This window comes from Falco peregrinus, chromosome 14 (genome assembly GCF_023634155.1).
Source record: "Falco peregrinus isolate bFalPer1 chromosome 14, bFalPer1.pri, whole genome shotgun sequence".
In the NCBI taxonomy this organism is placed as follows: domain Eukaryota; kingdom Metazoa; phylum Chordata; class Aves; order Falconiformes; family Falconidae; genus Falco; species Falco peregrinus.
This window is the reverse complement of record NC_073734.1, coordinates 3,961,612-3,973,106: the sequence shown is the minus strand read 5'-3', so window position 1 is coordinate 3,973,106 and position 11,495 is coordinate 3,961,612. Positions and strand designations below refer to the sequence as shown.

General features: G+C 50.2%; 1 protein-coding gene and 1 long non-coding RNA gene across 6 annotated transcripts in view; one reads left to right on the top strand and one right to left on the bottom strand.

Moving 5' to 3' along the window:
* Positions 1-24: 24 nt before the first annotated feature.
* The window catches only part of SPG7 (SPG7 matrix AAA peptidase subunit, paraplegin), a 41,388-nt gene continuing 29,917 nt past the window's right edge, over positions 25-11,495 (top strand). The window contains exons 1-4 of one of the 5 annotated variants that reach the window (XM_027783856.2): positions 25-722; positions 4,208-4,312; positions 9,873-9,975; positions 11,319-11,408. In XM_027783856.2, the coding sequence (XP_027639657.2) occupies positions 573-722; positions 4,208-4,312; positions 9,873-9,975; positions 11,319-11,408 (448 nt within the window). In that variant the 5' untranslated portion in view covers positions 25-572. Of the gene's footprint in view, positions 723-4,207; positions 4,313-8,181; positions 8,471-8,781; positions 8,900-9,016; positions 9,041-9,872; positions 9,976-11,318; positions 11,409-11,495 lie in introns of those variants that run through there. The other 4 variants (XM_055818453.1, XM_027783857.2, XM_055818452.1 and 1 more) reach the window with 4 other exon arrangements.
* On the bottom strand, positions 6,384-7,991 carry LOC114011582 (uncharacterized). The gene is made up of 2 exons (XR_003553527.2): positions 7,398-7,991; positions 6,384-7,268 (listed from the first exon to the last, which is right to left on the bottom strand). It is a non-coding gene; the product is annotated as an uncharacterized LOC114011582 (long non-coding RNA).

Below are 11,495 nucleotides of genomic sequence, written 5' to 3'. Positions count from 1 at the left end.
GATGCTAAATGTTTGCTTTTACTTTCAGAAGGGGCTGTGTTAACGAGAAACTTCTCTTGGAAGTTACTGAGCTAAACCATTGTTCGTATGTCGCTGCCAGGGTCGGAGAGAGAAGGGACCAGGCGGGTGAAGTTCCAGGCTGCCCTGGCTGGAGCTGCGGGTGCCGAGGCCTGGCTGTGGCACCGGCACCGGGGTTAGCGCAGCTCCCGCACCCTCCGGGGAGAAGGCGGCCAAGTGGGGCTTCACTGCCAGGCCTGGGTGGTCTCTACCATACAGTAAAGGGCCCATCAAAACAGGCCCTGCTCCCTCTTGGCCCTGGGACAGGTCGCTTCCCTCCTGACCAGGCTGCCTTGGTTGTGCCTGGTTTGGTGGGGTTTTTTAATCCTTTCGTAATAGCAATTTTTTGTGCTGTCTTTATTCCCAGGGTTTCTTCTAAAACAACCAAACCCTTGGCTCTCCAAATGGGGATGGCCGTTCTTGCTGGATAAGCCTTCTGCCTTTGTCCCACTGGGCTTGTGGAAGCAGCAGAAGTGCAGGCGTGCTTCTGCTGTGCCGTGCAGACAAGCAGCCACATGACGGCTCGGTTCCTGTACTTGAGAAAACACTGCTGGTGCCTGTCCTGGCTGGCTGCAGCGCTGCCTCCAGCCCCAGCGAGGCTGTCTTATCTGCTCCCAACAGTCGCTGTGTTCCCACCTGTTAAACACATGCTCTCCAGCACTAAGGTAACTCCAAAAGTACCGGTAGATCCTGTTACTCACTGCCCATGCCTGAGCTCAGCACGACCCTTCTGCAGAATAGGAATGCTTATTGTATACCTTGTATTTCACACCACACATCTAGTGCCAGAGCCCCTTTGCATCATCAGGGTAAAACAAATGCTGCAGTATCCCCCAGGGAAGATGAAGTTTATGGGGTAGATCTTCACAGCAAGTACAAAATGGGGATAACATGCACTGCTCCCTGCCCAGACCAGGTGGCCAAGGTGCCCTGGTGTGGGTGGCAGCTGCCTGCACAGCTGTGTCACTGCGTTTTGTTTTGGTTGCTGAGGATGGGGAACCCTTGAGGCAGCAGCTCTACCAGTGACCTCATCGGTAATTGTTCTGTTTTTTTAAACCCCCTCTTCCAGGAGTGTGGTCCATAACTCTGATTGCTTTTTTGGCATTTGGCAGCCAAAAGGATTGTTCTCATGTGCCAGCAGTCCCCCAGGAAGAAAAATCCCTTTGCTGGGCTCAGTAGTGATGGAGGAGTGGCTCAGGAGCACGTGGACAACTTCAGTGTTAAATAACAGCATGAGAGAGATTTATTCTGAGCCTGTTAAGCTGGTCCTGTGTTCTACTTAGGCTTAGTCTTTTTATCTCTACCCATCTTCCTCTTCCATAAGACCTACTAAAACAGTCAAAAGAAAAGGTTCTTGGAGTAGTTTTTTTTGTCCTCCCTTCTATTAAGCTTCTTGTCTACCTTCACTGAAAACACTGCAAGTGTTTGCTAGTTTGGTGCCTCTGAGTAGATGAAAGGGGAAATATGTTTTCTTATTTCCTAAATATAGTTGGCTGTAACTGCTTCCGTGACAGCTTTGAATGTCATCCAGGTCACAAAGATCCAGTGGTGGGGAAGAAGTTAAATCGTTTCTGTGTCATCCTGACCTTTTTCTATTTGAACACAACAGTGTGGACTATCAGCCTATTTCAGGGAGGGACATTAAAAGTGCTTGGTGAAAGAAAGTTAACAGTGGGAGTAGGAGGGGAGAATGGTTTCAGCTGGGGGTTGTTCTGCTGGTTTTCTAGGTGAGACTTCTGCAATGAGGACGCTTACCCTGCTTGGTTTTTCTACCCTGGGATGGTTTTTGCTCCTTGCAACTTCATTGCAATTCTTAAGAGGAAATAAAGCTATAGTTAATTGTTGAGAGCACCTTTATCCTTCACTAAAGGTTGCAAGCTCTCAAATCCCAAAATAAAACAAATACTCTGGTGCTGAGGAGGAAAGAGAACATTGCACGAGGGCAGAGAAATTAGGCCACTTGGGGAATATGCTTTCAGGCTTATTTCTGTCTGTTACAGCAAAAGAAAAGGACACTAACTTTGGGGAAAGAGCTCTGTGACCCTTTGGTCCTTGCTCTGTTACTCTTTTCCTTTCTAACTCTGGAGATGGCACCTGCTCACCTGCTTTTGCAACCAGTAGGTAACCATCTCACTGCTTCAGCTGAGCTCCTGTGAAGCTCTACAGCAACTGTCTTGTGGTGGAAGGAACCATTATGTCACCCATAAGGTCAGAAATACCTGGTCTGCATTAATGTGGGTGCAGTTCTCTGCTGATTCAGCTCCTATCAGGATGCAAAGATGGGAATCTATTTTTAATAGATTAGTCAATGTGTGATTTATGACTGCTACAGTCACACATCAGGGTAAATCCTGTGTGACCAGTCAAGTGCCAACATCAAAGAGGCCAAGAGAATAAAACTTTAGAAGAACTTTGATTAGAAGAACCTTTACTTCAAGCTTGGCTCGTGTTTTAATTAATGTCATCTATTAACATTTTGAAGAAAGATGGTTTTGGCAAACAAAGCAGCCATTTAGAAAGGCAGCCATTTGGAAAGCCAGCAAGGAGTACAGCTGATGCTCTTGGTACTGCAGCAGAAACCTTCCTAACTCTGCACACAATCTCATTTTTCTTAAATAAAACTACTTTTATGCCATCCTTGTATTTTTTTGCTGTTGTCATCGTTAAAGGACAACTTCAGTTCAAAACAAGCCCTTCTGCCTGTGATGCCATTAAGAAATAAAATATTGGGCTTTCACCTGCTTTATAATGAGGTGGTTGCTCACAGCTCTATGACATGTGATTAAATAATAAGGCTAAACTAATGCAGCAGCTCACTTGTACCAAAACAGTATTCTTTTGAAAGTTTAAATCCTCGATGCAGCCCACTGTGTAATCAGCTGAGTCCCAGTGAAGCACCAGGACCATACGCTGGGGTCAGGACAGGCAGAGGCAGCAAACCGGGAGCTGATTTTGCTCCCGTGCTACCCCATGCCCTTGGCCTGCACAGGCAGCAGTATTGATGGACCCCTCAAAGCTCTGAGCTGCTCTCATGGATAGTAAGTCTATTTAGATGGTTCCCTGCGAGACCTTATGTCTATGCGAACAGTAAGTCCATGGAGCATCCTGCATCCCTAAAGAAGGATGCGTTCTGAGGGCAGTGGTCCCCTGCTGCTGGGTAAATGCCTCATATATGATGTTCTAGGCGTGAACTCATGACAGTCCTGTTCTAATTACTGTTTTTACAATTTGTAATGACAGGCTTTAGGTTTCTAGGCTGCTTATGGATTTCAGAGGTGCAGTGACAGTTGCTCACTCGGAGCTTACTGACCTCCTCCAGTCTGCGAGGTTTGGAGATGACTTCAGCCACCTCCTGCACACAGATGGATTCCTGAGCTGCTCCTGAGCTTTGCACGCTTCAGCAGCTCTCCAGGGAACACACTCCCGTGGAGCAATCTGCTCATTCGTGGCCTTTGAGTCAGAAACAAGCTATTTGCCGCCTCCCGCTCTACCCCGGCAACTAAGCTGAGAGGTACACAGGGCGTCAGTCCTTCTTGCGTGCATTTACTTTGCTTTTCTAGTAATTTGTAAGCCGTGACTGGCAGACAGTTTGGTCACTGCTGCTATATGGCTGATACCCTGCGATCCCCTGCCTATAGCCATCTGTCACCTACCTATCTTAAAGTTAAATGCTCTGGTCTTTAGAGGTGACTCAGAGATAAAATTCTGTACCCCAGCACTGTGTCCCAGTTATGCCTTAAGCTCGTGGGCTGCCTTGCCATGGGGCTGGGGTGCCCCCCTTTCACCCAGGGAGGAGCGGTTTAAGGGCCACGGTGTCCCCTGTGCGTGGAGGGGAGCAGGTCAAGAAGTGGGTCTGGCAAGGAAGCACTGGAACATGCAGCGATCCCAAGCTGTTCCTGGAGGAATAGGTGTGATGGTTTTGGGCTGGCTCACATAAAAAGCTGACTGCTGAACAGAGCTTTCCCTGGTAAGCAGTTTCACTGTGCTTGAGGGACAGATGTGTGGCCTTTTAAGCATGTGCTTTGTTCCTGAGCCTAAGGCTTTCCTAGGTGCTTGGCCTTGCTGTTCTGAAGGAAAGCATCTATCCCTTGACCTTGACTTGTCATCTGCAAAGAAGTAATCTAAAAAAACCCCATCTGGTACATGACAGAGATGCACGCTGCTGAGGGGTGCTGGAACACTCTGGGGCCTCCTACCCAGTGCCAGGCTGTGCATTTTTGTCCTGCCATGGAGGAGTCCTGGCTTACACTGCTGGGTGAGTAACAGAGCAATTTTTCATCTTTCAGAAAGTCTGAATTTACCTTCTAGCAGCTTCAGCTCTCAATTTAATCCTTTGATTCATTATTGATGTGAAGTCTGTGGATGACACAGCAGCCACCTGATTCTAGGTATCCATTCACTCGGTTTGCTGTTTTGGAATGAGTCTGAGCTAAGCTGGGGGACGGACAGCATCCTGCAAAGAGCTTCCTGAGACCCGGGGGGGCAAGAACAAGGGCAGCAAGGCTGTCTTACAGGGAGCGTGGAAATAGGAGATGTGAATTCTCAGACCTAGCAGAGCAGTGTTGGCTGTGGAAACTGATTACTCCTGGCCTGAAAAATACGAGATGGGGCAGCTAATGCTGCTTCCTGCTCCTAACCTGCTCAGGAGATAAACCAGGGATTTCAGACTCCAATCCAGCACCTTTCCCCAGTAGTAAATACACGTGGCATTGCTGAGTGATGTCACGGCTGGAGCACATCCCAGCGAGGCCAAGCCTGGATCAGGTTATATCTGTCTTCTCTGAATATTGGCTTACTCCCAAAGGAGCATATTGCAGTCCAAGGGCAGCAACTGAAGCCACCTTTCCCAAGGTCATCTCTCACACACACAGAGGACAGCATTCGCTTCCGCGTACGCAGCACAGCCTGAGCCGTCCACGCAAAAGTCACAGTGCAGCCATAGCAGTTGCTGACTGCACGTAGGGCAAAACCTCTTGACACTCCGTTCTGGCATCACTTTGTGTCGCCACCAGCAAGGCAAGGATCCCCAGCCCTCCTTCCTGGTGCTTCATCATCTGGTTGCCTTTGAGGCACAGTGTGAAAGGAAGAATAGGAATTGCGTCAACTCCAGCTATGTGGCACGTCTGTAAATAACCAGTCCTCATAGTTCAGTACAGTTTTGTCACACCAAGGCCTGCATCTTGTGGCTGGGAGTGTCACAGCAAGAGTCCAGCTGGCCTACAGACCTGAAAAGCTGCTTGTTTTCGGTCAGTGAGCCCGCCCAGACTCAGCTGTGGGTGGTCATCTGTGCTCGAGTTTGGACCCATTCAGCTCTCATTGCCCTCCACCATTAAATGGGTGTGAGGTTGTCTTCACTGAAGCTGGAGCAAACCTAAGGCAGGCATAATGGAACGCGCTTGGCGCTCTCTCAGGACAGCCCGGCAGAAGTCTGTAAAGTCGTGTGTTAAGCAAACTGCACTGCTTCACTTCTAATCGGGCTGTAATTCTATTTAAATGATGCAACTCTTTAAAAATAGATCAGGTCTAATTAGCAACAGGTCTAATCAGAAGATGGATGAAAGTAAGGTGTGATGTGCCTTGAGTGAAGCAGAGGTAGGGATGCACATGGTGCTGGTACCCTGCAGTGATTGGGGGTACTGGGGGGCCCCACTGCCCCATGGTTCCTGGTGCATCCTGTTTCCCCACTGAAACTACTGCACTTCTCTGCGCCTGTGTTACAGGGAGCCTCCCCCAACAGTCAGCACTTCCAAAAGAGCTGTTTCCTCCTCCAAACAGCGGGAGTGTAAGTAACCCCCCACCATGGATACCTCTGCAGGGTGGGTGAAGATGTGACACTCAGCTCTGCAGCAGTGTGGGTCGGCATAGAACAGAGGGCTTGTGCTGTGCCCGTGTTTGTGCTGAGCCAGAGCTTTTTCCGCTGTCCTTCACTGGTCTAGTCACTTAGAGCCACCGCAGCTCTGCAGCACCCATTTCACCTCTAGCTTTGTGCGTACCTGTATTGGACCTGGGCTCCTTGTAGCCTCAAAGGGGCCAGCCTTGGGTTTCACAGCCTCCAGTCTCAGCCAGGACGAGGGGCAGAGATTCCTCCCCAGGCAGAGCAGGTGCCAGTGACTCTCTTTACAGACAGCGAGCATGCTAGAAGAGCCCACGTGGCCAGCATGGAGTGGAGGCAGGTAGCAGTGCACGCCACACTGCATCTCCCTGGGCAGCTCAGCCAATCTGGCTGTGCCGGGTGGTATCTGCGGGGTGGAGGAGCCACTGGTGTCTCCACAGCCGGCTGTCACATCCCTACTGCGACACTGCAAGCTATGACCAGCCAATATGGATTAATTGCGACCAGTTTAATTTTGTGTCTGTAAATTAAGCTGTTTGACGATTAAGCCAGTGATACAAAGAGACTTCCAGGAGTGAGGAGGACATTAACATGCTAATAGACCTTGCTGGTAGAAGGTTTACTTAGACACATCCCAGGGGGCAGATGACAATTAACATCCTAAGAGACTCTTAGAAAGAGGATGCTAATTCAGACCTGCTGGGAAGGGAGATATTTATTATTATTTTATGTAGCCCTGCAACCTCCCATTCAAGAATGCCTGAGATTCTTTAGGACAGGTAAGTTAGGAGAACCAACAACAGTGACGATAGCTAAAAGTTGTTCTGAAGCCACCTGAGGGGAGAGACATGGACAGGAGGGAGGGAGAAAAAACTGCAGAAACCATCCTGGTCAGGCAGACAGGAGAAAAGAAAGAAACATGACTTCTTGAAGGCACATCAAAGGAAGCAGGCTAGAGAGATCAGATCTGCAGGCCTTGCAAACAGAATATTAATTTCAGCAGAGCAAGAAGGGTGTAACTGTGGCAGGAGGCAGACGATGTTTGCTGCCCCAAAGAAATACTTGGCAGACGACTTTGAGCCCACCCACTCTGCTGTTCACTAGTGCAAAATAGGAAGAGATTACACAAGATTTAGGATCAGGGACTTAAAATACAATGACCTTTGTGGTGTCTGTACATAGGGAATTTAACACTACTCATAACCTTGACACGCTCTGGTGCAATGCTTAAGGGGGGGGTGTTCCACCACTGTTAGAACCGCACACGTGCACCAACATGCATGCAGACCATCAGTCTCATTGTAGTTTGGCTGCTGTGAGCTGTCAAACACATTGTAACGTTTTTTCCAGGGAAAATAGACGACAGGAGCCAGCTAACCTGCATGACAAAGAGCAAACATATGAATGTGTATACATTTGTTCACTCATTTTACTTCTGAGTGTGCTTGTTAATTCATCATGCTCAGCTGCTGGTACTAAATGCTGTTTTCTATCAGCTAATTCATACCTTGAGCTATCAGAAGGGGAGTCTTCCTCAGCAACAGCTGCAAAGGGAGGGAGCTGGTCTCTCTGTTGACTCCAAGATTGCAAAGGTTGTTTCTTCCTTCTTTTCCCAGATGTTACAATTATGTGGGATGTGACATTAAGAGTAACAAAAATCCCACAGTGGAGCTAGTTAACGTACTCACACCATGAGACCCAGCATGGCCTGCTTTCCTAGTGCCATGCCTCCACAGCAATGGCCGGTGGCAGCAGCCTCTACTCTCTCCTGTGCCTGCAGGAACCTGCTTGCTCCTGCCAGGTGTTTGTTCTCCTCCTGCCTAAATCTGTTGGGGCGGTGAAGATAGGGCTGGCCGAGGCTGGGCTGGGGGGCTGCCTGGACTGCAGGGCCTGGACAAGGCCTAGCTGGGTTGTGGGAATCGGCTACTCCAGGGGACCTGGGCAGGCAGCCGTGGCCTGGGGCTCGTCTGCAGGAGGCAGCCCGCCTTGGGGGGCCGGCGAAGGCCAGGCCGCAGGATCCCGGCTGGGCCCCGGCCAAAGCAGAGCCGAGGGACGTGCCCCACCGAGGCCGGGCCGCGGGGCCCCGGGCTGGGCTGGGCCTTGGCCCGGGCCGGGCCTCAGGAGAGGGGCCGGCAGCCGCCGAGCGCGGGATTCCCCGTTGCCGCAGTAACCGGCCGGGCCGGGCCGGCAGCCCCCGCGCGGCTGGGGGCGGGGCCGACGGACGCCGACGGTTGCCCCCGCCATCTTGAGGCATGGCAGTGCCGCCGCTGCCGGCCCCTTTCCAACATGGCTGCTTGCTCTTCATCGGGCACTTCCGTCCCCGCTGAGGCCTCTGGCTCCCGGCGCGGCGGCGAACGCAGCTGCCCGCGGGCGCGGCCCTCCTCTCAGCGACCCCTCGGCGCTCGCTAGCAGCTGCCGCCCTCCGGGCGGAGCGGGACGCTCGGGCGGCTGATGGCGCTGCAGCGGCTGCTGCTGCTCCGGGGCTGCTGGCGGCGGCCTGCCCCGCCGCTCGCCCCGGCCTGGGCCTGGGCCGGCCCACGGCCCAGCGGCCGTCCCCTCGGCGCGGGACGCGGCCTGCAGGTAACGGGGCGGCGGGGGGGCCCGCGGAGCGGCGGGGGCCGGCTTCGGGGCGGGGCCCCGCCTCCCCGGTACGCGGCGGAGGGCGCAGCGCCGAGCAGCGGCGGGGGCCGCCGGCCTGGGCAGGCGGCGAGGCCTTGCGGGCTGCTGGGGCCCGGCGCCGCCGCCTCACGAAGCCCTGCGCCTCCTCGGTGGCCTCCCGCAGCCCGCCCGGGCGCTGACCGGGCCGCGTCCCCCCAGGGAGCAGGCGAACGGGGTGGGAGGCTCAGGGCCCCGGCGGCTTTGCGTTTAAACGGCCTCTTGCTTCGAGACAGGGCTTCCCGTGGGAGGTGTCGCCGGTTGGGCCATGCCCAAGGTCCATCGCTTCAGTGCTACGTTGCAGTACCTTGGGGGGTACCAGGCTGTCGTAAGCTAGATAACCTTGATTAAAGGGTGTGTTTCTAACCTTTTTCCTGCTTGGTTCTTTGCGTCTCGTGGATATAAGCACCCACCGTCTTGGTGTGTGCCACAGATGTGTGTTCCCCATTTGCTGGTATGGCAGGGCCCTCCCAGCACAGCCCCTTGATGCGGAAGGTAAGGGTCTTGTTTAAACGAGGCCTCCAACGTGATTTCAGTCTTCTTTGTGGTTTTCTTCAGTGCAGGGAAAAAGCACTGGCTACCCAAGTAGGCAATGGAGGAAAAACAGTTGTAGGACCGCTTTGTGAATCGTGCCAGGTTTTCCTGTGATCAGTTTAAGATAGTTCCGTTCTAGAAAGTACTAATCCCAAGAGGGGGCCGTCTCGGGCCAGCACAAGCTGTCACTGCCCAGCAAACCAGAAGAAAAGGGTGAGGGATTTCAGCAGTCAGTGTTCCTGTCTGGTGTGCTGCACAGAAATTTGTGCTTTTGCAGTAGAGGGGTGGTGAGACAGGGAGTCATGTATCAGAGAAGGGCCAAGACTTGTGTTCAGTGAAAGTGTTAGTACACGTTAGTTCAGATGTTGTGAATTTGCCTTTAAATGTGAATATCAACTGCAGGATTATTGCTGCATTACCACGGGTAAATAGCTGTGTTGTCCTTACTGCCATGCAGTAGGGTTACAAAGTAGTAGTCCTTAAGATTTCCGGTTGTGGGAGGGTATCTTTGGATTAAGTTGGAAATTACTTCCAACATATCTTTAGAATGAAGAACGGAGGTACAGGGAGGAAAAAAGTAAATTTTTCAGGTGTTTTGAGTATGTTTCTATTTATGCATGTGCTTTCTTTGAACTGGGTTATAAACAATATTTTCAAATTCTTGTGGCAAGTGCACAGCACAAGCAGGTCCTGCAGCTTACCCACAATATTTTCACATTTAGAAATCTTAGTCTCATGACTTACAGAAAGGTTACAATAGTTGTCCCTTTTTTTTTTTTTTTTCTTCCCTCAGAGCCTTCTGTCGCAAACACTTTTCCCCCCGCGTCAAGGTCTCAGTGGAGTCCTGGGGAAACAACATATAATTCAAGATCCAGTGAGGCTTTGGAATCTCTTAGGTGAGTCCCAAAGACCAACCGTATAGGTGGGGGAGGGGAAAAGGTAGTACTTAGTAAGAGTATTGACTTTTTCTTACCTTCACTGTGTGTGTTTCTGAAACTGAAATAAAGCCGTTCTGTTCTTGGCTTTGGAGCTGTGTGCATTTTGCAGGGGTTCTAGGTTTTTTTGTTTGGTGACAGGGGTGAACAATGGCACCTTTCCACAAGAAGCTCAGCATGATTAAGTAAGCACTTGAGTCATTAGACCTAAAAGCTAATTTAAAAACTGCAGACTTTAAAGTAGAGAATCTTTCTCTGCCTCATTAGCAAAGCCTAAGACGAAAATGTCGTTCACCTTGGTCAGAAATCATGTCATATGACCTTGTTGAAAACCTTGCACTGGAACAAGTTGAAAGTGTATGTTAGGAAATGTTATTTGAATTCTTAGAGCAAAAGTTCAGCAAGGTAAAATAAAGGAAATTATTGTTCTTGCTACCCTCCTCAAATTGGAAAGACAGGTTTGCTGATGCCTTTGAGATTTGAATGAAAGTTGTCACAGCTGTTCTGGCCAGTGTGGGCCTGGTGAGCTTGGGCTGCTTTACCTTTGAAAGGATTTTTTTTTTAAGTTAATATAACAGTATATGCATAATCTTTCAAATGGCAGTGAATCTTCTAGTAGAATTAGCAGTGGACAAGCAGCCCAGTTTCTGGGCTTATTCCCCTTTCTGGAGCCTTTCTCGAAAGACCATGGGAAATGGAAGCTGCTGTTGTCAAGACAGTTGTCTTGCTTCTGAACTTTTTGCATTTTCCTGGTGCAGAAAGCCTTTGTTTATTGTTTTATAGCAGCAACTGTGAGTCTTACTGTTTGTAGCCTTACTTTCTTGGCTTTTGTTAAGAGTATCCTAACAGCATTTACTGAGAAACCTGCATTTAACTCCAGTACGTATATTTCCTTAATAAGCATTTACAATTCCTAGTCTGAGGCTGTTCTTAACTGATCATACCAGTGTTAACTATGGCTATACCTTGGAAAACATCTACATGTTTCAGCATTGAATAAATTTCTCCAGATAATTTTTCTTTGCTTCATTAAAATAATCTCTGAACAAAGCCGTATTTTGGTGGGATTGTCGAAAAATTTATATTATATAAGGAAACTGAGGGAGTCTGTCCCTCCCATTACTCCCTGTGGTGAGCCTGTCCCATTTCCTTGCTACACAAAGGAAGCTGTGCGCTTCAGTGGATGTGGAGCGTAGCTTTCCATGCATTTGGAGCTTGTGTGTATTTCTGCCATCCTCTGTCCCCCTCTCTCACTGTCTCCTGAGGTCCTCTGGCAATAACTGCTTAACTGTGCTTGCCTGCAGGTAGCACTTACTATTTTACTACTTCAAGCTCTCGGGGGAGTAACCAGAAGAATGGAGGACTCAAAAAGAAATCTCCGCAGGAGGACGAGGGTATGTATGTGTCAAGAAGATACTTAGTGAAACCATGTGTGTGAGTGAGGGGTAAGTGTAGACAGCATGGAAGGTCCACCGTACTGC